The sequence below is a fragment of the Gadus morhua genome, chromosome 7 (genome assembly GCF_902167405.1).
Source record: "Gadus morhua chromosome 7, gadMor3.0, whole genome shotgun sequence".
Taxonomy (NCBI): Eukaryota; Metazoa; Chordata; class Actinopteri; order Gadiformes; family Gadidae; genus Gadus; species Gadus morhua.
Window position 1 is genome coordinate 18971392 of NC_044054.1, and position 27500 is coordinate 18998891.

General features: G+C 45.3%; 1 protein-coding gene across 3 annotated transcripts in view; it reads left to right on the forward strand.

Annotated features, from left to right (window-relative positions):
- Positions 1-27500, forward strand: part of auts2a (activator of transcription and developmental regulator AUTS2 a) — a 268221-nt gene that overhangs the window by 45619 nt on the left and 195102 nt on the right. For all 3 annotated transcript variants that reach the window (XM_030361445.1, XM_030361446.1, XM_030361444.1), the window contains exon 3: positions 12924-13196. In XM_030361445.1, the coding sequence (XP_030217305.1) occupies positions 12924-13196 (273 nt within the window). The remainder of the gene's footprint in view (positions 1-12923; positions 13197-27500) is intronic.

Consider the following 27500-nt stretch of genomic DNA (forward strand, 5'->3'; position numbering starts at 1 on the left):
CACTGTTTTGTCATCAATCAGAGCTGCCCTTACACTCATTTGCTCCATTGCTATCTAATTAACCCTCGTTGACCCGACTATTAATTTGCACCGCAATTCACTTTGACTGGCAGGCAGCACCCAAGCCACCTATTATTGAGCTATTCATTTTTTTTCTGTGTTGCTCGCCTATTCTCTGCTTCAATTTAGCTACGCCTCCCCAGTGAGTTCAAAATGATAGTAATCCAAACACACTCTGTGAAGGAGGATAATGGACCTTTACTTTGAAAGAGGGGTTTGTGCCAGCCCTAGCGTGTTCCCCCTTCTTTTTGTCAATGCTCAAACAGCAAGAGAAGGCAAGATAAAAAAAAAAAAAACACAATCCCATCTCTGGCTCTTCGCTGAATAATTCGGTCAACAGCATAATGGGCCAGAAAGATCACCCGAAGTTCACTTGAAACGCAGAGTGCAGGTTGTACAAACACACTTAAATGTTATGAGTCTGCTGTGGCCCGCTATATACTGCTGTTAAAACAACAGCAACACCGGGGAGGATGATCACACAGAGTCCAAACAATACAGAACTCTCACCTTCCAGTCTCCACAACGGGCTCACACCCGCCCTGCGCCCAGACACTGACCCTCGCACCGGTTCTCAGCGTGTGCGCGAGCATGCCCCATTTCTCTCACAAAAGTCTGGGCATAAGTCCATGGCAATTGAGGGGTGCTTCATACACACACACACACACACACACACACACACACACACACACACACACACACACACACACACACACACACACACACACACACACACACACACACACACACACACACACACACACACACACACACACACACACACCAGACCTGCTAGCGGTGTGTGTTTGAGCGTGTGTGGGGTTGGATTTATGAGACGCAGTACAGCCCATTGATAATGTTTACTGTTGAGCGTGACCTCCACATCACCGGGGTGATTGAAGCGATGCAGGGATGAGGTCATTGTCTTTGGGTGTGTGTGTGCGTCTTAAACTCCTGGCTGGTTTTATCTCTTTGTGTTTAAACGCTTCATATCTATAACTGTGTGCTGTAGGTTTGACCAATGCATCACAGAAAGGTTGTAGTAAGTGCACTTTGCAAAGTGTTTCTGTGTGCGTGTGTTAGTAGGAGGTTGGGTCAAAGGTCAACTGATTACTTAACATGAAATCCCAGCAGTTGCTGAAATAAAGAAATCACAACAGAACTAAAATAATACATCCAACGTGAAATGTACAAACTATTTCAAATCTATAAAATCGAAGCCCACTTTTTATATTTATCAAACTATGGTTAAACACTTTCCTTCTTTTTTTATGTAAGCCAGTTGATTGTTTTGATAAACATTTCAACCTTAAATATTCCAAAACAAAAATAGTGAGCAGTAGGAAATGTTTTTTAATAACTCTCTTCTAGAGTAATCAGGCATAATATCAAGCATTCTTTCATCCCCAGCCACTTATTTTAATTGCCTTATTATTTTTGTTATCCCCAAATGAGCTTTAATTGGTTTAGCTGTTACAATGTTTTCCAGCCACGCAGCACAAAGAAAAGTCCCTCACAGAATCCTACCCATTTGTGTCGTAATTGAAAAAGAGGCAATTATTCTACATTGGGCACTGCATCAGCGACGTTATGGCCACATTCGTGATACCTGATGATTTTGGATGTGTTTGGCATTAGTCACTAATTAGAAAAGCCTTGTCTCATGAAATATGCCTGTGTGGTTTGCTTCGTTGAGATTGTTTGCGGGTTTAGTAATCCCCTGTAATTTTAACAGTGTTGGTGCGGGAGGATGTGTGTAGTTACGATTAAACAACCAAACACACATAGGCCACATACACATATACACATACAGACTCGCATCGCACACATATATAAACATACATACATACATACACAAATACACATACACAATTAAACACACATAAATGCATATACATACATGCCTTCACATACATATGTACGTGTGTACGTAAAAAGGCTTTTTACTCTCTTAATGATTTTAACTTGGTAAAAATAAAGCCTTAAATACGTAAGGTAGTGATTGCTGCTTATTGGTTCTGTTGTTTGGGATAGATTGTAATCATTTGTTTTACAGATGCCCCTTCAATTAGGAATACACTTTTTAAAAATGAACCCTCTTTTTAATTTTGCTACAAGCATATGATACAGGATTCATAAAAATGGATCAAGTAAAAGTACTGGGAATCCTAATCAACATCATCATCACCATCATCATCATCATCGCGAGCCTCTGAGACTAAAATGTTTGCTCACACTAACCCCCCCCCCCCCCCCCCCCCCCCCGCATCGCTTCCCATCTCCGTCTGTGATTTGGAGACATGTTGATTGTGAGTCTTTCCACTGCGTTTCTAATGACTGCTGTAGGGGAGAGGCATGTGTGCCGCCCGCCTGCTCTGCTGCAGCAGCGTCTGCTGCCTATGAATAGATGGGATATCTGGTCGCTGGCAAACAAGACTTTCTGCTCACATAGTCTATACGTAGGCAGGAAATGCACCCCTAAAACCTTCGCACAGCACCGCTCCGGGTCGTTTGAACTGTGTGTTAGCGTAAGACAAAGTTTCGCTGCCGATATTTTTTTTTTTCCAATGCAATCACATTATAGGAAAGCCATAGCTGGTATTTCTGCTTTTGTTATGAAGGTGGGTGTAATCGACCCTGAGGTGTTTCGCCCTTCCTTTGTTTTCTGGCAGTTAAATGCGTGCGTTACAGTAAATAAACCGGGAATACAATTATCTGTCTATTCAACAGTTGGGCATTTTATCCTTTCTTAATGTCTTAACGATTTGCTATTTATTTTACAGTTTCTGGCTCCAGCCGTCTCGGTCGAGCCTTGATTGTGTCTGAATTCTTGAATTAAATATGCAGTACACTGAAGCCTGATACTCTGTGTGATATCCACGAATCACTCATACGCACCACAAACATCCTCGTCGTGAGCGCACTAGTTGAAAGGGAACACAACAACGCTTTGGGAGAATCTATCTTGAGATCCAACACAAGAACCCATTTGTTGTTGTTGTCGCTCATGTTTATTTCGTACACTATCCATCACTCTACTCTGGGCAGCCCCCACTCTGAGCAAGGGGGGAAAGGGAGTCATTCCCGCTCCCCTGCTGTCTCTCCCTGGACCATTTCAACCTCCCTCAATCCAGCTAATCAAAGAATTGCCCCTGCTCCATGTGATCCAATGATTTCGCTGCCTAACCGCATTTGTTCTCCCGCCTGCTTTCGCTCTCGCTGCGTGTCATTGGATCATCTTTGTCCAATGCGATCTGCCTCTCCACCGGTAGCCGCCAGCCCCAACTATCCCTCCGCAGGGGGGGGGGGGGGGGGGGATAATCCCCCCCCACCCCCACCACCCCTATTCAAGTGTACCTCACACACCATACGTACGCTTCGACATGTCCCGACGCCGGAACACTTGGGGTTCGGGGGATGAAGCACTGCTTCTCATTCAAACTAGTCCCCCAACTGTGTCCAGTTGCTAGGCAACCCCGGCAACACTCCGCTGCAAATCGTGCCGTCGCCGCGCGCGGCTCCCAACAGAGGTTTCGCGTCGCCACAGCCAGCCGGGTGCATATGGTAGACAAATGGAGTGTGTGCGTGTGTGCATGTGTGTGGGGGGGGGGGGGTTTGGGGTAGGGGGGTGTAGCGACATCACCGGCCGCTGGTTTAAACCCCGGGCTTAGTCCTCGCCGCGCCGCTTGAGCAAATGTTATTATTCAACCAAGGAGGCTGTGAAGAGCCCCCCAACCTCCCCCAAGCATGGTGGTCTCCTTGGCCCCGGTGGAACTTAAGTGTCTGGGCAGCGCCGCGGCTAGGAGCCCATTGTGCTGAAGCCCGCTGAGCTAATCTGAGCAGCAGAGAGCGGGAGAGGGAGGGAGAGAGGGAGAGGGAGGGAGAGAGCGAGCGAGGGAGGGAGGGAGGGAGGGAGAGGTTTCTTTTGTTCAGATGCCATTACCAAAAATTGGCTTGCAGTGAAGGAGAGAGGAGAGAGGAGGGAGGGGAGGGGAGGGGGGGAGGAGGGGAGATGGAAAGAAGAGAGAGAGAGAGAGAGGGGTAGAGCGAGAGAGATTGAGGGAGTTATTGAGTGAGCAGCTAGAGAGAGAGGTGTATTGAGAAAGAGACTTACAGAGAGAGGTACAGAGGAGTATTGAGGTAGAGAGAGAGGTAGAGTGAGAAAGAAAGGGAGCGAGAGAGGTGTATTTCACCCACTTCCACAGCGCTCCTCCTGCGAGGCTCTCTACTACAACCTGACATCAGTTTGGCTCAACAGTGCAGGGAGGGCGACCAGGGAAACAAGATTGCAACGCTGCCCCCCCCCCCCCCCCCCCCACCACGACTGTTCTCTCCCTACCTCGTCAATGTTCTGCTGTGTTTATCGGTGGGTGGGAGACAGATTGAGAGACACAGAGAGGTGATGCAACACAGAGACGATTGAGTTTGTCACCGGTTTTGTTGTATTATCGAGGGTGTATTTTATAGCAGCGACGTGGGGAAACAAGGCGTTTTATTAGAGAACAACAGATGTAGCGCTGCTCTGTGGCGTTACTACTCTTAACGGAATCGTATTTCCTCGTAAGAGTTCTGTTTGGTGGCATCTTTTAAATTGCTCTGTTAACAGTTCTCTTATTTTTTTAATGAGGCATTTTACTGTTTTACCTAAAGAGAATATACAATATGGATTATTTTATTATGTATTACAAAGAGAAATGCTAGGGTTTAAGCCGTGGAGCCCAATGTTAAAATATATACCGTACTATAATTGTGTGATTATTTAAAATGCATATTAATGAATTGAGAGATCGACTGCTTGGTGTTTAATGTTGTTACAAAAAAACACATTAGGCAGGCATTATGCTGCATTGGATGAGTCTCTCTCAGTGTTAATCACAATTTCCTGGATGTTTGGCTTCTTATTGGTTGATGGGTTGGAACCCGGTCACCTGCTGCTGAAGCAGTGATATGACACACCTGGCCTTGACCTCTTGGGGTCATGGGGGTTTGGTTCTCCTTTAGCACCTCATCCCCATTCGACCAGATGATTTGACCGGAGTCACGGGTGATGATATCCAGCTCAGCTCATCATTTTGCACAGACATAACATCTTCACAGGAAATACATCAGGGAACCCCAGTGGGTGTTTGAATCGCTCCACGGTTGCTGGACTGCAGCTTTTGGGAAAAACAGAGAACATTTTGATAACATGGATTATGAAGAACATTTAGTATTCCTAGAAAAACATTAGTTTATGTGTTTTTTAATGAGTTGCCAAGGGATAGGAGGCAAGATTTTTGGTAAATGCTTGACAATAAGATACAATAAATGGACCCGGGAAACAGTTTCTTTTTAAAATTCTTGGTTAAGCGAACACTAACCGGATCTTAGTGTAATCCTTGAAAACCTTAGAAAACATTCCACATAATACAACACGACCACCACACGAGTCCAGTCCAATGTAAGCACTGACCATGTGCTGTGGCCGCGAGTGATCTCTCCTGCCTGTTTACACGAGTGCTTTGTTTGCCTTCACATCTGTCAGCCATCAGGCTCCGCTAACTCATGGTGAGCTATGGCAGACCAGCGCTACCACTCTCCAAGGCGCTGTTGGTCAATTGTCCTCCCTCCAAAACCTCCTTTTTCCCTTTCCTGGCATTTGTTCTGTTGATCTAAGATGCAGTTGTGTTTCATATTACATCGTTGTTTATTCGGCATTGCCCAACCAAACGGGCAATAAGGAGAATCTTATTCATAAACGATGTGATAAGCGACTCCATACGACACACCTGCTTTCTGCTGGCAAATCTGGAGCTCATTACCGTCGTTTTTCTGTTTTGTATTTATTTATGTGGTACTTCCCCCCATTTGCTTCTTGTTTATTGAATCAGTGCAAAATGTGGAAATGTTCTTGTGACTTAATGCTGGATGTGTTTGCTTTTCATTAGGCCCTGCACTTAGCTGGCAGGCCCACAGAAAGGGCTTGGCTTGTCCTCTGTTGAGATGTGCATGTAAATTCAAAATTTAAAGTGCGTGTATACACTTTGTCTGACGCACGCACGCACGCACGCACGCGCGCGCACGCACGCGCGTGCGTGCGTCACTCTGTAGATGGTAGCACGCACGCACGCACGCACGTGCGTGCGTGCGTGCGTGCGTGCGTGCGTGCTACCATCTACAGAGTGACGCACGCACGTGCGCGCGCGTGCGTGCGTGCGTGCGTGCGTCAGACAAAGTGTTTGCACGCACTTTAAATTACACGCACGCACGCACGCACGCACGCACGCACGGTTTCCATAATACACTAACACAGGCCGGAATGCTCAATGCAGTGTCACACAGGCCGGAATGCTCAATGCAGTGTCACACAGGCCGGAATGCTCAATGCAGTGTCACACAGGCCGGAATGCTCAATGCAGTGTCACACAGGCAGTATGTCAATGCAGTGTCCATAAGCAGTAAGTCAATGAGGTAACCTTAGGCAGTGAGTCAATGCAATAGAGTTACAGTAGACGTCGTTCCTGCAGCTCTGACAGCCCTGATGGCTCATCATCACACAGACCGTTTTTTAAAAGTCATGCAGTGCCAACGCTACATCCGAGAAGTGTTTTATTTCTGCGGGTAATGTTGGCCGTTACACCCTTTACCACAGCCCTTTGTCTGGGCCCGCAATAACATTGACAGCTACAAGACACCAACAAGCCAATAATCAATAGCAATAACAACGCCCAATAATCAACATCGGTTGACAAACTGACGCAAATAGTCTCGAGGGGATGCTATTTATTTCCCAGGAAATCCAGAATGTGTGTGTGTGTGTGTGTGTGTGTGTGTGTGTGTGTGTGTGTGTGTGTGTGTGTGTGTGTGTGTGTGTGTGTGTGTGTGTGTGTGTGTGTGTGTGTGTGTGTGTGTGTGTGTCATTGTGTCATTGTGTGTGTGTGTGCCATTGTGTGTGTGTGTGCCATTGTGTGTAGTTCCTTTGGCCGTACTGTTGCCATTGTGCACAGCAAAGAGGTACACAAGACCAGGTGCTCCGAACACCTTGTAGATCTTGTTCATCGTCTCGCTGGGAGGAGGGACCCATTTGCTGGCTGTCTGCACAACACACCGTTGTGCTGGCGCTGCAGAATACACTGTATACTCGTGAACGACGTAGATTATTATACCCCAGGGGACTGCAGGGGATATGTGTGTGTGTGTATGTGTGTCTTGGTATGATAAGTAGATGGTAGCATTTAGAACCACATGGCAGCCGTGAGAATAGCTGCTGGGCGATAGTGAAGAGGGATTGGTGCAGGACTTTGAATAGCTGTTCTTTAATGTATAAGTGTATGGCGTGGCATACGGTGGTTCAAGGAATGATATGGTACATATTTTTTCTTCAAATGAAATGCTGATCTTTAACTAAGTATGTTTTAAATAACCTTTAAAAGCATTTATAGTGAAAGCAAATTAGTGTCCCTTTCTCTTCCTCTTCTTATAATGCTTTTCTACATAATTTATACTACAATTATGATCACATCTTGGTTTCTATTTCCCACAAAAGCACGAAAAGACGATAAAAAAGGACAAAGTACTACAAATTAGATTCAAGTATCACTTGAATATACAATATCTTTCTAACTTAAAACAAGCAACGTTCAAACTGCATCAACTGCTTTTTGAGGTGTGTGAGTTTCTTTTTACACACCACCACAGCAGCGCTTTGTTGCTATACATTTGACTGTCCGTTTAGATGTCGAGATGTTTATTGTTTAACTTGTCAAAATGCGTGAGGAACTCTGTTTACCTTGGCCAGCCGCTTAAAGTGGGCTTCAAACCTAATTTATACAGCCTCTCTCTGCAATGCATGACTGTTCAATTGCAAAGGTTTTTGACTCTTTAATAGCATTGTGAACAATAAGAACATCTTCGCCATTTCAGCAAATTTATTTCACCAGGAAGTATTTTTGCGGGAAAATGACATCTGAAACACAAATCCTGTTTGTCAAGTGTGGACGTCAGTCATTTCTTCAGATCTGGCGCATCCAATGAGAAGAGTGGCATTGAAGCGATAAGTGTAACCGAGATCCTGTCACGTCAAGTCGCTTCCATTTTCCCCTCAGACAATATTGTGGCAAAGATATGTTCACGCTACAACCTGACCGTCCTTTTCCCCGATGATAATTTTGCTCGATAATGATAATAATTGAACACGGAGATTTGCTAAAGAACCGTCTTGAGTGCCATTAAGCAGGGTGATTATTACGGTCTGATACAGACTTAGGTGGCTCTTAGAATGTCAAATCTGGAGAATTGTTGGAAAATGGCAGTTATGCAAGTCATAATGGTAGGATAGAAGAGGAGGATCTCTTAAGCGTGGCGCTTAGGGAAAGCTAATATGCTCTCTTGAGATTATCAAAGAAAACGTACTGCTCATTTGAGGATTTGAGTAGCGATTGTCTGTGTGCAATGTCAACCAGAACAAATTCCCCCACCCAAAAAGAACATTGTTGAAATTTTGTTAGGGTTACTTTAGTAGTAAAGTCAATATATCTTTGGGAAGACCTTTGTCTTAAAGATGTGGCAATGTCTACTTAGAATAGTTGATCTCTGCAGGCTACACTTCTTTGTGAGGGAAAGTGAAAGTTTTCCGTCAAAAGGCAAACCTCCCCGCACTATGGCCCTGTTTACATGAGGGAAATACCTCAATTCTAAAACTGTTGTCTGCTTTCAGGAAAGGCTCAACGCACTGACCAGCGTCTTAGCCTGTTTACACATTGGGGCGGTTAACGGTAGTTCCCTGCTTCATGTACATACATACAGGATTCAGATCGGTACCGCATCCCTGGTTTCTGAATCTGGGAGTGGTTGGATCCCTCTGGGTCTTCCAGTCTTCATAGCTTTGGAAACCACAATCTGAGGTGGTTGTCTACATTTTCTACATTTCTTGTGCTGAACTGCTCCCAACTGTTTTAGACAGAGACAATATCTCTCTTTGCATTGCGATCAAACAACCGATTACGTAAGGTGTGTTCTTTCATTTTGTGTGAGAAAGGACTGATAGAATTCCCCCAAACATAAGGAAGAATTTTGTAAGCCATATGTCTTCTGTTAATAAAAAATGTAGGCCCAGCTCAAAGGTGGCTCACACACTGGGACTTTTTCAGGAAACACTTGTTTCTGCCAAGACATGGAGAGCAATTTTTGATTTATAACATACACTGCTACCAAAAGCTAGTAGGCTACATGAAAGGCTTTTAATCACCATACAATAATTGGCTAATGTGTGTTTGTTTAGGTATACTGTTGTTCTAATCTGATTCATAATGATTAAGATTGCCCCCACAATGATCTGAAAAATATTGTAATTTTCTTTATTGATCACACTTTGCCACATCTTTATTTGATATGCTGAGGTCAAATTAGAATCGTATTAGTAATAAATAAGGATTTTGGCTGGTAGTGCTCTCTCTCGATTTTTAATGAAGTTGATTCATTATAGGATGACGTGAGCTAACAAACTCACTCTGTTCTTGTCGATCTATGCAAGGCTTGTAAATTAAGAATTCATTAAAATTAATGACTTGGTGAACTTTGTTTACTCAAAGTGTGAACAAAGTGTAACCGTGTAAACAACACCACGCAGAGGATGTTGCTCTTATTATAGGTGTGTGTGTGTGTTTGCCCTAGCAATCCCAATTCAATAAGGCTCCACTGTTTGTTCTTCACGGTTCCTTCAGTCTTGTTACTCGCTGTCTTTCTCTCTCTCTCTCGCTCCTGCCTCTCTCCCTCTCTCCCACCTTCTCTCCCTCTTTTTCTTTATTTTTCTCTCTTGTTCACTCTACAGTTCCACCTACATTCATCATTTTACAATCTATTTTGACTTAGTGTTTAGGAGTGTTTGAGACCATCAAATTTGTTCTACTGACAAACTAGTGAAATCCTATTTATAGTACATGGATCATGTTATTGAAGGTGAACAGGTGTTCCCGATTATAATTTTTTAGTCATGTCCGTTTTCTTTTGCCACTTATTGCTTTATGAATTCAGCCAGCACCACAGTTTTGTATAAATATACAAACTTTCAGTAATATTTAACATGCAAGCAGTGTCTCATTGTTATACATTCTCCGTTCATGTGAAAGCCTAAGGCAGTATTCAAGCTTTGATTTTAACCGCGGCCCAAACAAAGCACCTTATTACATATAAGGGGGAACCTTAGTTTTTTGTTTCTATGAATTGCTAATGAGACACAAGATAGACTGCAAGAAACTGACTTTTACTTCATCTATGTGTCAATCTGCCCCCCACATATGGGAGAGAGAGAGAGTCTAGTTTGATAGTTAAGGTACATATTGTTCAAGGATGTTTTGGGAAAACAGTTTTATCCGCAATAAATGTATTGTCACATTTTTTTACGATGAGCTAGTGGCGTGGTGTAGCTGATCTGTAATTTGCAAGCGATTATCGGAGTTGCAAAAACAAACAAGAACCGTCTGAATGCCACTGTGTGCTGTATAATTAATTTGCTGCAGCCAGACTTTTAGAGAGTGAGACAGACTGAACAGTTTGTTTTCCCTCCCAGTGCCAAGTGACACACACGCACTTGCACCCACACAAAATGGGCCCACTTCTTATGGACCCACACAAAACAAGCATTCAACACACATACTCACACACATACACACACACACACACACACACACACACACACACACACACACACACACACACACACACACACACACACACACACACACACACACACACACACACACTGTACGATAAGAAGCTGAAGTAAGGAATTAGTCCAGCCATTGTAAAGCGAAAAACACAGCATTAATAATTGATTCCAGAGAAATAATACATTCTCTTTTAGAGGCTCACAGCCACACCGCCCCGTAACCCCCCCCCCCCCCCCCACCCCCCTAGCCAGCTGTCAGTCTTCCCTCTCGACAATGAATACATGTCGTGTTGCCTTGTCGACGTTGACAGACAGAGACAAACACTTGTGTACCTACCAGAGGAACACGCCCTTTGGATGAGTCTCAGGGAGTCAACGCGCGTCGCACGCCCACCTGTTGTGTGTTGTTTTGACAGCTCCCTCCGTGCACACGTATGCCGCGCGCAGTGCCGGCTTTCCAAGTGGCCTTCCGGCTGACAAGCACTTCCCTGAGGAAAGAATAACCACGCTAATGGGGCCCTTTCCCCCCGAAAGCTGTTCCTAACGTTTGCGCTTTGTGTTGAGTTATTATTATCTCTTCTTCATATGATGCCGACTTGATCGACAATGGTCTTTTGTTCTTGGATACCTGCGGGGCTAAACCACGATGATTTGAGTATCGAGAGAGAACCCGTATTATGTGCACAGCTCGTCTGGGGATGGCAACCATTCGCACATTTGAAAGGTGCTTATGAGATGTACATTTGGAAGACTGAAAACGTCATGTGGCATTAGCTCTATATCAATTCTACCTGTCAGAGTAGTGATTTGGAAAAGTGACTCCCTTCTCCATTTGTCGTTTCAGTCTCTTCAATTCAATATTTAAGAGACTAAATATTGAAAAAGGTTATTTTAAGCTTTATCTTAACACCAAACCAAGACAAATAATTGTGTATGTGACATACCCAATCCTTTTTAAAACCACATCCTCAACCCACACAGGGCACCCCTATCCACTATCACGTACTCATCCGTGACATCCCCCTCTCTCACGCAAATAAACATCGCCACCGTCCCCGCTGACCCCGGCAAAGTGATGAATACGACCCCCGACCTCAGTCCTGCGTGCCTCGTTCATGAGTTTCAGTCATCTCACAAGGCCTCGACACGTCATTAGCGTGCCTACGCCACCTTCCGCACCTCTCCTTTGGACGTCGGTTTAGACACGTCCGTCCAATCTGAGGCCGTCAGAAATATCCCCCTCAAGTGCCTGGTTCTCCTCTTTTTGTCGGGTCGCACAAACACCGAACATAACGACGACACGAAATACTCGCACACAGCCTCTGTGTTATAAATCGTATCAAATTGATTTGCCCCCCCCCCTGCACCTTTCACCTCTGACGGGCTGTAATGCATCGCCCGCGCGCCGCCGCAGTGGCAGATGGGTTGCGTTATTGATCGGCAAACCGTCAAACACCATCAACCCCCCTGTCAGTTAAGAAAGTGTTCCGCCGTATTGGGGACTGTATGTATCGGTTTGTTTCCACGGTCTAATACTCCTTCCTGCTGAGAGGGGGTTTGTGCCGGCGCTATGAGAGTGTTGTTGGCGACAGGCAGAAGGGACCGCACGCTGCGGAGCTGAGCCTTTTCTCTCATTGTTCCGTCTGTTTAAGTGCTCAGCAGAAAGGCCTGGGGGGTGGGTTGTTTGGGATGGGTGGGGTTGTGGTGGAGGGGTTTCCCTGATTTATTTTGTACCTCCTGTACCTCCACACACATGCTTTTTTGTGTCTTGATGCTTTTGTTTTGAGTGCAGGCCTGAGCCTGCACTCAAAGTCAAAGTCGTCCTCACACTGCTTCGCTTGCTTTTTTATTTTTAGCGTGCTACACAGATATACATCAAATTGTATCTTTAAGCCGAGGTGATGACTCAAGCCTTGTATTGTGGTGGTTGCCACATAGAGACATATTTCATTCACACAGGGCTGGTGTTAGGGCTAGAATTTGTTATGTGTCGTTATGATGCTGTCTGTTTGTTTCCTGGTGGGTCCCAATGTTAGGCTCCGGGTTTTATTGCTTCCGGAAACATCCCGATTTCCTTTTCTTTAACTTTCAAATAACATACAAAATCAATATCGTCTAGTAGTACAACGTCAAAGCCAAAAAGCAAAAAAAAACGTATTCCTAATGAATTCCTAATGCCGGACTAATCCCTCATGCCGTGTTTTGTCTGTCTCCACAGAAGGACGAGAGCGGGAAGCCCCAGGATCGCACGGAGGATGACCACAACAACCTTGCAGTTCCCCTGCACAAGAAGAAGGTGGCCAGGGTCCCTAACGGCTTGACCCTGGATCCCTGTAAGAACAACCACCACCACACTCACCAGTACCACAACCACAACCACAACCGCCACAACCACAACCACCTGCCCTCGGACCAGGAGAACAACAACCCCCGCCTGACTCACACGGCAGGCAAGAGGAAGAAGAAACACCTCCACAAGAAACACACCGCGGTGAGTCTGATATCAGCGCTGTTGGTGTGAAGCTACTCTGGATGTGGCGGTGATTGTGGCATCATTCGTGCTGGATGATGCGTTGATTGTGAACGAGTGATTGTGGATGAGGCACTCTTGTTTAAAACATGCTGTTAGTGTCTTACGTTGAACACTGCACTAAAGGAAAATACTTAAAATCACCCAAGACCTAAGATAGATTTTTTTCTGTGTCTATTTCTCTGAATTCTTTCCTGTTATTTTCAATCTGGGACTTTCAAGGTGAATAGGCGATAGGATTTTGGATGGTGGTGGGTGTTATTTTTTTTGCCACTATGCAAAACACCTTGTTATGGAGGCTCTTCGTAGCATTTCGTCCCTCTAAGGGGAGAGTGGTATCTCTTTGAAACGAGGGTGTTGTGCTACATAATATGAATTTTTTGGTTAGTTATGAAGCTGACCTTTTACTACACTTCTTTATATAGTTCAGTGTTAGTTGAACTTTAGAGACTCCACAGAAACTGCAAGTGAAACTATTTTTCTATCGAGAAAAACGAAAAGATAGCGCTGCATTCTGTGCTTAAATGTATGAAATTATTTTGGTTCCGTTCGTTTTCTTGTCCATGAAAACCATATATTAGATAGATGGTCGATGGATTTTGGCTATGGTTACAAACATAAAAATTTTAAGTTAGCTAATGACCATCTTGGCTATGCACTACTGTTCTGACCACTAACATGGTCTACTTAAACTCAATTTATGATAGACAATATTATGGTCGACCACAGAACTGTCAACAGCCATTAGGTTGAATTGTGGCATCGCAAACTCCTCGTGCAGAAAACTACTTTCAACTCAATCACACAGATGACATTTTTTCAAGTCTTTCCCTTTCAACCCCAATTACAAAGTAATTTAATGGATACAATAATTGTTGTCGATCTATAATGTGGTGCTGCTGTTCGGCTAAACAATCTGATTCAGATGTAGTTTTGTAATTTAATTTAGATCTCATTAGAATTTTAGTTTGCAGCATCTTTCACAGAACCTTTAATTAACAAACAATATGGCTGAAGATTTGTCGTGTCTTTACACTTTCAATGCCTCCAATGCCTACAATCAATGTCTTTGCCTTTAAGTTCTTGACCACTGTTGCTGCTGGTAATGTTTGGGGGTATTTCAGTAGTCCTTCATAATCCTAAATTCTCGTGGTCCCTATTTTCAATGTGTAATGGGCTTGATAGTGGTAATTTGAGGCAGACACAGTACAGAAAAAAAACTTGATGCTGCAACTCGGAAAAAAATATGCAATGTGGAACATCTGTTTTACATAAAAAATATGGCACTCAGTAGATGTTGCTCAATTAAAGCAAGGCTCTTAGGATTTTAACTGCTTGAATTATCACTGTGAAGATCCCAGGCCTATTCATGGCTTGGTTAGAAGACATAGTAGTAAAGAGAATATAAAGCATAGTATATACTATTAGTATAATATTGTATGTAGTAGTAGGTATAGTAGGTAGTATAATATAGTTTACTTGGGCAACAGTAATCATAGCAATAATCATCGTTACTTTAACAATGGGGATTGTTATTTTAAAGATGGAGAATAGCGGTTCCAATTGATTCTGGCACTTGGTGTGTCTGGTAATCAACGGGGAACCCTGGTTGGCAGGAAAGAAGCATGCTTCTAAGACGGTTGCCACAGCAACGGGCCTGTTTGTCAGTTGAAGGAATCTGATTGATATTTGATATTGAACATGATGTTATTACACTCAAGTGACATGAAGATATTCTATCAAGGCAGATTTGAGCACCTGGTGTCTTGACATTTGGACGTGGCTCCCAGGAATTCCCAAATGCCAGTATTTAGATGAATGTGGATTCCTTCGTCTGCCTTTTTAGGTGGGAGTTTCTGGATGCCTCATGTCCAGAATCTCTATACCCCTTGCTGGTTTTACTCTTTTAGCTTTGCTGCTGGAACACTGCCCTTCTGATGTAGATGTGGGGGTGGCCGGTTGCTACGTGGTAGTCAAATGTTTTAGTTATATGGAGATCGTGTTTAAGTGGCTGGCTGATGTGCCTCACTCTGGAAGAGCATTTTTTGGATGCACCGCATACAGGTACATGCATCCATTCTCACTCACTCACAGTCACATAAACACAGACACACAAGGACATACTTACAAGTTTGCTTTGATCATGTGTATATACACTGCATGAGACTGTTGAAATCGGTCGCTTACAGCACCTATAAAACCCGTCAGCTAAACACTCAAGAAAATAACATGTATCTATTTTTCCAACCCAGTTCTGATCTGCGGAGCTCTTCATCGAGACGGTCGGTCACACGGCGTGGCACGTGCATAATTGAAAAGATCATCTGCAGCTCCCTGCTTTTGTCCGACAGGGAAACAATCCACCACTTTCTGCCAGGATTTTTATCTCCGGCTGGCGTTGGCTATAAATAACGTCCGCCACATTGTCCTCCCGTCAAGGTTACGTTGGAAAGTGTAAGACCTGCGTGTCGAGGTTTGATTCCCCATTAAGCTAAGCTACAGTCTCGGATGAACGCTTATTTCCACATCAGTTTTCTCTTTCTGACAGAAAGTCCGCTCCAACACACACAAGACCTGAGGGAGTAATTGTGAGGGAGTTTGAAAGCCTATGGGTTTCTTTTTGTTTTGGTTTATATATTATTATTTTTTTCACACCCTCTGAGAGTTTAAGGGCGCAGAATGCAGCCAATGCTTTTCTTTCCGACTCTGCGGCTGACCTAGTGTACTGAACTCTGGGAGACTGCGGAGCTCAAGAGGGAGAAACCGGAGAGGCGGAGAAGCGTCTCTGACATCTTACCTCCGAGTGGAAAACAGAGAGAGAGAGAGAGAGAGAGAGAGAGTGTGAGAGAGAGTGTGAGAGAGAGAGAGTGTGAGAGAGAGAGAGAGAGAGAGAGAGAGAGAGAGTGTGAGAGAGAGCGAGAGAGAGAGTGTGTGAGAGAGAGTGTGTGAGAGAGAGAGAGAGAGAGAGAGAGAGAGAGAGGGAGGGGGAGGGGGAGAGGGAGAGAGAGAGCCAGTGCGCGCACTGGCCTGCAGATGATGATGATGTCAGTTTCTTTGACTTGTTAAATTGAGAATGCAATTCCAAATGACACACACTCAGACCTCTCCCACCTTAATGGTAAAGGAATGCAAATGGCTTAATAAGAGCTAGAAAGAACAGTAGTATTAAAGATAACAAGTTTAAAATCAAACGTAGTCATTGCTTGCTCTAAGGTCACCCAGTTCAAAGCAGATGGTAAAGGTGAGTTAGCTTTCACTGGAAATCTTGTATTTTCACGCAATGATGCACAATTTGTGTGCGTGAGCGTGTGTGTACGTGGTGGGAGTATGTGTGTGTTGCCTTGGCACGCGGTCCTGTTGAATGGAGGGGGGCCGACTGTGAGGCCCATCTGCTCTGAAGGTCTGCTTCAGGAGGAGGGTCTAACCTGGACATGAGAACCCAGCCCCCCCCCCCCCCCACCAGCCGCTCCCGCCGCTAATCTCGCCTGTCAATCTGCTTTTCCTGCTGTCTGTCTGTCTGCCCGTCTGCCTTCGGGTCTGATTGATTGTCTCTGTGGGCCCTCTTTCTGTCTGCATGTCTATTACAGGAAATAAGACAGGAAATAGAACGTTGTTTTTTTTAAACATGTAACGCCCCGCACCTCTCTGTCCCTCTTTCTGCACTTTCGTTGGTAGGCTTTTAAATGTTTCAGTCTGACCTTTGATTTGTATTTTGTTTTGTTCTTTATTCCTGTCTGATGTCTTGTTGCAGGGCGGATTTGAGTTCCTAGGAAAGTGCGAAACAAATAAAATATATAATCGTTGTCATCATTATTTTCTTTAGTAAAAAGCAGAATCCTCAACGCGTCCAGTCCCCTTCTAAAAGTCAATATCACATCGCCACCGAGTGTTGCTCCACTCATTGTTTATGTGTCCGTGTCAGTGCATTTGTTCACAGCACGCGTGTGAAACATGTTTACCTAAGTGTTGACACGGAGTATTCGGGCTTGGGTGGCTTCCCGCTCCTTTTGTCTAATCCAGTACACGCATGCAATGCTATGCCGCAGGGCGCACTGCCTTAGCTCCGGGTCGCTCCCTTAACGAGCTTATCTGCTAAGCCAATAAGGAAGCAGAAAGAGGAGCAATGTAGCGATGGCACGATAACATGCTGAGCAGCACTGGAGTCAGTCCAATTCGAGTCCACCACGCCAGACACACACAGACTTATGCATGCACACACACACACACGTTGGTGCGCCCTCACACACGCACACTGGCGTTTTGGGGGATTTTCATGCTGGATGTTTGTGTTTGTGTGTGTGTGTGTGTGTGTGTGCGTGGGTCCTGATGCTAAAGCCAGTGCACAGGTGTGACCAATTAACTGTAATTTAAATAATACCAGCTCATGGCAGTTACTGCCCAGAGCTGCAGGGTCTAGGAAACACATTGACCCTCAACCAAGATCCCATATGACACCAGTATTGATGATGCTGTGTTTTTTTACAGGCAACTGCGTTTGTTCTACACGTCCTCCATTTTGCTCTCACATTTAACTTCTAGCCCTAAAGGGATGTGTCGCATTTTTCAACACTCTTGAAAAAATCATCGGAAGCCTGAGAAGAATTATTTCTGTACAATCGCTGAAAGTCAGCGAGGACAGATATCAAGATGGAGGGACGGGGATGGGGAGAGGCCTGAGATACAGACATAGAAGGAATGAGTGAAGTCAGAACGGAAGGAAGGCAATAAAGCGCGAGTGAGACGGACGGGGACGGCTCTTCAGCCTCCCTTCCACTCACGGTTCCGCTGTCCGTTAGTACTCTTGACACTCCTCGCAGTCAATTTGCCAGAATTTTCGGTACTTTGGACCAAAGTGCTGCCGGCTTAAGCCCGTGACCGTGCTGGCTGTCTGTCAGCGGCACGGACAGGAGAGCGGACAAAGGTAGTTTTAAAAGCGTTTTTTTTTTTTCAGCACTTATTTTTTTTTATCGCCGCTGTCCAGCATCCTGTCATAACAACTCTGCCGCTGGGTCCAATCCAATCCGCCAAGCTTTATGACACACCGAGAGGCTATCACTGGCCGCTGGCCGCGCTGAGCGAGAGAATGGAGGCCTGCAGACGTTTGCCGTTTTCTTGGTTTATTTATCCTTTCTTCCTAGGTACCTTTGTTGTAGTGGTCGTGGGACTACATTATGTTATGATCGTTAATTAGGAACGCACACACACACACGCGTGCCCATACAGGCACCAGTGGCGCTAGGTCTATTAAATTGTAATGTCTGCTAAGATCCGCAGATCCCCCAGTTGAACCTGATGTTTCAGTGTTCCACTTTCCAGATTTACAGTTGCAACTTGAAACCTAAGCCACCGAATTACAAACCACTTAAGGCCAGTTAGGGGGTTGTTAAGTACACACACATAGACATAAACACACACACACACAAACACACACACACACACACACACACACACACACACACACACACACACAGTGCTCTTCTAAGTCGCAGTAGACTAATAGGTTTTATTAGGTGTATAATTGCAATGACCCCCTCCCCCCCCCCCTTCTTTCTACCCACGCCAGCTCTTGCCCTGAGACTGCCAGTGAACCGGAGAAACCAATCTCTGTGCATATAAATGAGCTGCTTCCTATAACCCAGTCTGCACACAATGTACATTGGTTAACCTCACACTGTGTCAATAAGAACGTGTGTTATACCAGGCAACGTGAGTGTTTAACTGACTTCTTTATCGGTCATTAAAGCGACCGCTCACCGCCGCCCGTTAGTGTACGTGCTTAAAGGAGACACGTACGTGTCTTCATGTGTCTGTGTGTGGACACTGGTCATTAGACCGCCCCCTTCCTTGTTTCTGTCCACCCTTGTCACTCTCCCTACTTTCTTCTTCATTGAAGGAGCAAAGAGAAGGAACTATTTTTGAGAGCGGCAGCAGCAGCAGCAGTGTGTTTGACCAAAGCTTTAGAGAAGAGTTTGATCTGTCAGATCTCTGCAGGTCTGGTGGCTGTGAAGCCTCTGTCTTCCACAGGCCTAGGGGCCCCATCTTTGGCCTCAGTGGTCGCCGCTGACTGTACATTGTGTAGCTTGTTCTTATGAGCAGGGATGGACCCACGGATTCCTCAGAGCAAGCAGCGAGCGATCCCTTGTTGTGCCTCGTCTGTTGCAGTGAGTGAACTGTCCCGGTGTTACGCCAAAGGGCTTCGTAGTGAGCTTGAATCGCCACTGGTGTTATTAGAGATAGGCATGTCATGTGTGCTCCCACCCTTTAGAGAACACAGACAGTGTAAAGGCGCGGGGGATATGGAAACCACTGTGTTGGAGCAATTACCATCGGGTTTTTATCTTTTGAAAATCGCAAGCATAAGAAAACATTTAAAGCCAGAAGCGAGTTCAAAGAGTTTTTTTTTTGTCCACATTAAATCACATCCAGATATGGCTAGTCATTTAATGAGGATACAAAGCAGGGTAAAAGGCTAGTTATGCAGCTTTTGTTACCCTTTCCCCTATTCTCTCTCTCTCTCTCTCTCTCTCTCTCTCTCTCTCTCTCTCTCTCTCTCTCTCTCTCTCTCTCCCCCTCTCTACCATGATGCAGTACAATTTGGCTCCCATGCTATCGAGCAGGGCTGCCTCTGCCTTAGACTTGGGTGAGACAATGAACAGGCAGACGGCAACACGAGGCTCTTAGATCAGCAGGAAACAATCACAGGAAGGAGAAGGGAAACCTGGACGCAGTAAGGCATTAATTAACGTATCCGGGAATCTGTTTTCTTAAGTACGTAAACGTTGTGAGGATGGTGGTCGGAGGAAGAGGGGGATTATCGAAAAGTTTGTTTATGCAGTGCTGCTTTTGGATAACCTCACCGGGAAGCCTTGATCTAATTGCGCTTTTCATATCAGGATTAATATCCCCTCACCGTGTAAAAAAAAAAGAGAGAGAAATCCATCCTCCTCTCTCCCCTTCCACCTCATTACCTCAGCTTTAATAACACGGCGGACCGTGGCCCTCTCGGCCATCCTCTCTGGCAGAGGAGTGTCTGCGCCTCGGCACTCTGCCCTTCCCCTGGCTTGTTTACCGTCATGCGGGGCGGATGGGGATGGGAACGGAGAGCAGGATAACAGGAGGTGTGATAATACGGGGCGTGCTGCTATGAGTCAGCTCTCCTGCTCTTATATATATATATATATATACTGCTTTAACGCCCCTAAATGGCAACTCCAACACCACGGTGAAGTCGGGGAACTGAATTCAACGCTTGGGTGCCTTGATTGTTATTGTACTTTGTGTCCTGGGTTTAGGGATATCTAAAAGTGTTTGTGTGTTTCCAAATACTTCACATCGAGGGGGTAAAGGGATAGGAGGACATTTCAACCACCATTACCACTTAGATAGGCAGGATGACGTCTTCTGGGTCGGGGTTCATCTCGGGATTCAGCGCGTCCCTTTAGTGCAGCGTGCAGCTTTAGCGTAGGCAAAACAATATTTCCCCTGAAAGGAGACACCCTGAGTGGAGCTTCCGAGGCTTAATGGCATGTTAGTTGTGGTGAGTCAGACATACGCACGCACTCACACGCACACACTCACTCTTGCTAACACCCGCGCGCACTTATGTCGTATTTTTGCCTTTGTTTAACTCGTAGTTCTAGTCTCTATGTCAAACACACACACACACACACACACACACACACACACACACACACACACACACACACACACACACACACACACACACACACACACACACACACACACACACACACACAAAGCCAAACAGGTTATTAAATGGTGCCGCAGCACTGAGTGAAGGCAAACACCTGTGGAGACCTCAGCAACACTGATGGTGGTGTATGTGAGCCATTAAACCCTGAACAACATACAGCGGCTTACTGTCACTCAGGGCCCTCCATCTCTCCCCCCCCCCCACCCCCATCCCCCTCCTAGCTGTGTTCGGTGCTATAGGTCTACCATAATGTATGGTTGTTCAGCTGTCAACTCCCCAAGGGTATACACAATGTTCAAAGCTCGCTTGTGTCTACGAGTTGACACAGAGTAAATAAAGCATACATCATGGAAGGAGCAGCGGTCGACGACTGCTAGCTATCTTCTCTTCATCTCCTCTCCACCTGGAACGGGGGCCATGACAGTAGTTACAAGCAGTTAGTAGGATACATGATAACAGACAGAAGAAGAAAAAATGTATAGTAACCAACAACAGCGATGCTACTCATCCTTAATTTATTTGAATATTATCCCGACAACTGTGTTCACATCTCTTGGATCATCTGCTGCGTGTTTGCGTGTGCACATGTCTGCGTGCGCATGACTGTGTGTGCATGTGCCGTTGAGGTGCTTCACATGCTTCTACCTGCATGGAGAGCGTGACCTGATAATGGAGCCCGATAGCATCACAACAATTTCTCCCCGTCCGCGTAGCTTTGATAAGCTAAAGATGCAAACACCTGGCAGGCAAGCAGGTTCATGCTACAAGATTAGATAGGCAGACATGAAAGAGGCTTACAGATAGCAGCTAATGAATAGGTTTATGTAAGAGAGGAGGCCCCCTTTATGCAGACATGCTAGTGCTAACATCCAGACATGCTAGTGCTAATGCAGTCTGTGCTACAATAACGTTAGATTGTTCAGTACAAATCTGGGCTGATTTTGGCTTTTCTAAACTGTTATGATCGAACAGATTTCCCTGGGAATATAGAAAAGGTTTTCTCTTAACTTGAACCCAGTTAATGTATCCTTGCTTGCCTCTTCCCAAACACACAAACACACACAGACACACACCCAACCACACACGCGGCGACAGACCACTACTATTGATCCTTGCAGGGGCCACTTCAAAAGAGAGCTCTGATGTACTGTCAAAATGAATATAGAAGATACAGGCATGATCCATGCACGACACACACACACACACACACACACACACACACACACACACACACACACACACACACACACACACACACACACACACACACACACACACACACACACACACACAGAAACAAATGCAATCAATGTGATCTAGTTCTGGATCCTGGGTGGGAGCGGGGGGGCTGGCTCCCGGGGGATGGTGTCATTCACATCCACTTCAGCATGAGAGACAATCTGTTTAGTGTCTGACTTGGCCCAGATGAGCAGATGGATCTGGGGAAGAGCTATAGACGCTCTGTCCCCTATCCCTCCTCCTCGGGTCCCCGGGGGTCCGAGGAGCTGGCTGTCGTCTCAGCCCCCTCCTCCCCCCACGAGAGAGAGAGAGAGAGAGAGAGAGAGAGAGAGAGAGAGAGAGAGGGTGAAGACGAGAGCGCGCGCCATGGAGCCATCCATCTGGCTTGCCTGCACTCCATAGCCCTTGAAGGGGCTGAGGAGATGTATGGAGAGACTTTCCAGAAACTGGTCATCATCACTGTGTAACTGACCCAGCCTTCATCAGGTTGAAGAAGAGGAGGCTGAGGTCTAACCGTGCACATTAACATCTGAAATCTCGTGCATGACTCATGTTGCTTTTGTAGCTCTGACATCGTGCTTCATAGTTTGTCTTTCCTCAAGGCTAAAAGGAGATCCAGGATATCTGCATTGTTTGTTGCGACCACACGTCCACTTGGTTTATAGTCCCGCTACAGTCCCCAGGAAGTCTGGAACCAGGGGGTTCCCTCGTCTTCCTTCCTCACACGACCTTCACAGCCGCACGGGACAGATGCAATCCGCTTTTGAACCGCTAACAGAATAAGGAAATTAAAAAAAAACGAAGTATCCATTTCAATGGCAAGGCACAGGTCCAGGACTCTGCTCTCTGAGGGGTCGTTTGGTTCTTTTTGTTCTTCTCGGGCTCAGAAGTCGTGAGTGTGTGTGTGTGTGTGTGTTTATGTGTGGCATGCGGTGTCTTTGGGAGTTTTAAGTGATCAGCTGGCACCCTCTGCTGCCTGCAGTTGAGAATGCTCTCCCTTCAGAACATTGTGTGGTGCAGAATATAAATAGATCATTCCACCAGTCGGTACGAGTCACTGGTTAGGTTAGTGATGTGTTGATCAAGAAGGACACGTTGAAGGGTCGAATTGGGCTTGGAAATGGGCTCACCCGCATCACACCTGGTGTTATAATAATAGGGTGTCCTTAGACTTTTCCCCGGCTCAAAAGGAGCCACTCTGCTGGGAACAGAACCAGCCATGCGTTTTCAGTCTGGCTGGCGCATAAGGCCAACAGGACGCTTCTGCTTGTGCTTTGTGACGGGTTAACCAGGGCCACCGTGGGTAAAGAAAAGCAGACATACACACAACACACATTTAGTTACACACAGAAACACGCTACAGACTCCCACCCACTCGCATGAAACCCACTTGCACACTGCCTGACGTTCTTTAGAGCATGCACCTCAGGGCCAATTTGTGGTGAAGTCCCCCCTCGGATCCAGGTGTGATGAGGGCTGGGGATAAGTAAGGGAGAATAACTAGTGCTTGTTATGCTGTGGCACCAGGGAATGAAACAGGCTTCAAAACACACAAACAAACACACACACACACCCAGGCAACAAGGCTGAAAAGAAAATGTGGTGCTATGCAGGGAGCTAACAAGCAGGGTAACATTGTTATTAGCAGAGAAAAAGTGGAACGTGTGTGCGCGACTTGGGGAATTTTCACGCACGTGCGTGTTTATGCATGTGTGTCTGTGTAAATATAGGCCAAACACACAGGAAGTCTTTAGCACATGTCTCTGTTTGAAGTCTGATGCAAATACTGTCACACTTTCAGTAAGCCATGCAAATAACAAAGCACTTAAGTTGTTATCTTATCTGATCTTATCTTATCCAGTCCTCCCCTGATTGTTGCATCCATCAAGTTAATTATTCTGAGATATTCATACAAACCACTTAACTCCAATAACTAGGTGTAGTGTGTTATCAACGTTGCCACCGATATTGGAAGCTTTTACAGCAGTTTTTTATGAAAAGATGTCTCCCACAGAAAGCCCAGAAGCCCAATATTTCCAGATATTCTTTATCTTGGCAACCCTGACAGCAGCTGACACTTAGTTAACGTTTGGGGGGGAAAAGATATATAGCAGAATGTTCAACACATTCAACCTTGACAGGCGATACTGAATGCCATGCCCATGAAAATCTGTATTTGATTAAATTTGCAATGTTGACGACTTACAAAGGCTGCACTTACCTTCTAACAGTAAATTGAAATTAAGAGCTTTTGGAAAGTACGCGCGCGCGAGTGTGTGTGTTGACACACACATTGTGACTTTACCACTGTGAAAGAATTTATTTTAAAAATGTTTCTGACAACCTGCCTGATAATTAAACCCTTCCCATTTCATGCTTTAAAAGGGATCTAGATTGTAATCTCTGCTTGAATAATGTAACCACACACACAGACACAGCCGCCGGCAGTGCTGTGACTGTGAATGCAGAATTGATGGACCTGCCATCGCCCTTTCCATGCCTTCAATCGAGAGACTTCATTTGTGAAATACGTTTTTTTACCTGCTCGATGGGGGCGAGGTCGCTGTGGATCAATATGGCAGCTCTAATAGGCCCGTTCTCAATCCCTTTTGGCCGGGGCTTAGATCACCTCGATAGCCCAACATCAATCTCTGCCAACCCTGCAAACCTCCATCAACGAACCCCTACCTCCTCCTCCTCCTCCTCCCTCCATCCCACCCTGTCAGGCTCTTGGATAGGAGGAGTGTCGGAGGAGGCGCAATCCAACTGGCACCTCCTCCTCCTCCTCCTCCTCCTCCTCTTGTTTGACTTGGGAGCGGAGACGGCGTTGCTTTGATGCCTCTCTGCTGCATCTGCTGCTTCGCCTGCAGCTATACAATACACTGACACGCAGCGCTGTCAGAAGACATGCTGCTGGAGGAGACACACACACACACACACACACACACACACACACACACACACACACACACACACACACACACACACACACACACACACACACACACACGGGGGCGCACAAACATACACACACAATATCAACAAGATACACATGCATACTCACACAAACAGACAGACATGGGCGTAGACTTAGGAACACACATACATGAAAAAATACGCACCCACACGCGTACACGCATGCACGTAAGCACACATCATATACAAGCACACACACCCACAAGCCAGCAAGGAGCAGCAGTAGAGGTTGTATTAATACTTATTGTGTGTGTGTGTGCATGTGTTCTTGGGATGTTTTTAGGCACATGGTGTTACTGAGGTGGGATGGGGTGTTCTCCTCCTGACAACACCCCATCTCACCTCTGACTGTGTACTAGTAATTAGTCTTCCCCTCTCTCTATGCACTCTCTCTCTCTCTCTCCTCCTGGTGCTGTCAGTGTAGTTCGCGGGTTACGATTGATCGCCGCCGCGGCTTCTCACCTCTCTGAAAGAGCCGGGGCCAACCTACTACCCCCACCCACTTATCCAACCTGCTAGCGCTTGGTTGCTAAAGAGTGTGGGGTTTAAAGCTACAGTAGGAAGACATATTGAGAGACCGGACAGAGTTAGCTAGATTTAGAGTATCCAACCAAAAAGGCCACTCTCCAAAGACACTCCCCCAAGACAAATGGCTAGCTTACTATCTTTAGCAATGGGTCTGTGTAGCCTTGTGGAATACTCCGCCAGTCTTGCCCAATGAGTGTATGGGCAGAGTGCACGCAGGCAGCTGGGTAGGTAGGTGGACAGACAGGTAAGGCATGCAATCATTTAATTTGGGCCTAATGAAATGATTGGATGTGTTTATTACAGGCCTACCATGCTCTTTTTTTGTCAGAACATTTGATTTATCTATTGCTGTCGGGATGAAAATATGTTTTTTTCTGATTTTGTGATTTATTTGCACACTGGTATGAGCCAATGTCTATTCACCTTAATCCAATTTATTCCAGACTTTTTTCTGATGCAAACCCTAAACCCACTATATTTTCTTGCCACCATTCATTTGTGCCCCATTAAATACAGTGGACAATTTTTTGGTTCCCATCAAGAAAATAGGTCTATTGTCATATCTTCGTCCTACTTTAAATTGCAGACATAGAAAGGGGTCCTTTATAAAAAAGTGGACAGCGTTTATGTAGCGCTTTCAGCCACTCTGGCTGCTCAAGGAGCTGTAAAGTTATGGTCATTATCCTGTCACCAAACACTCAGGTTGGCGTGATCGGCCGCCCGCCAAACAGCTTGACCGGAACCATTCTGGTTCATTTAAGTGTTTTGCTCAAGGACACCTCAGCAGTGTTTTGGAGGAGGAGAATGGTAATTTAACCAGCAACTCCCTGGTTGCATTAAACTCCTCTTCCTCCTGAGCTCGTATCAAATATTACAAAATTCAGGTCAAGTTTCACAGCGTAACAGTGTCACTGAATATTGGATTTGTGAGCTTCAGAAGTGGGCTTGTATCCATGACCTACACCACACTGATATTCTACCACATTGGACTTCCCTGCTACATTCTACTGCCGCTCTTCTACAGACATATTGCATTGGTGATGTCGTAACACTAGCATATTTATATTATTTATCCCTTATTTTGTACTCTAATCTCCTCGGCTTCAATGCAATAATATGTTCCATGACTGTAAACACTGAGTGCACACACACATTGTTCATTGTATGAATTCACCAAAAGCTCAATTTCTACACAAATAGTAATAGGTGGGTCACAACCCATCTCAACATAAAGTGTGTAGAATTCTCTAGGCATGATGCTCTAGTGCAGATCAAGAGTTCAAACTGTTATGTCTAAATGCGTACCCTTCATGTTCAAGAGGATCTTCTGTTCCATGGAGGATAAAATACATTGGTGGCCCTCTGAAGGAATGGGAGAGTGTCTTTTGTCCCTATCTATATATAATGTGCTGTAATGTAATCTCTTTCACAGACTATTGTTTAGGGAGGGTTTTTAATATGTGTGTATGGGGAACAAAGCCCTTTATCATCACCATGATATAACACTTGTTTTAGGTTTTATTTGTGAAACTTTAAAAAGGTCTGAGACTTTTAGGAAAAGTATCTTAAAAAGAAAATAGCATTATTTTAGGCTTCAGGAAGTTATTAATAATACATTTTATTTATTTAGTGCTTTTCTAGGTAAGTTAAATACACTGACTATCAAAATGATATAGTTATGACCAAAGAAAATATAAATAAAAGGTCACATTGGCTCAAATGAAATGAGGTTTGTGATGGAGGAGACAAATCCTCTGTTTGTTGTAGGCCGCAGGTGTCTCATGCTCCTTGCGACTCCATCTCCCTCA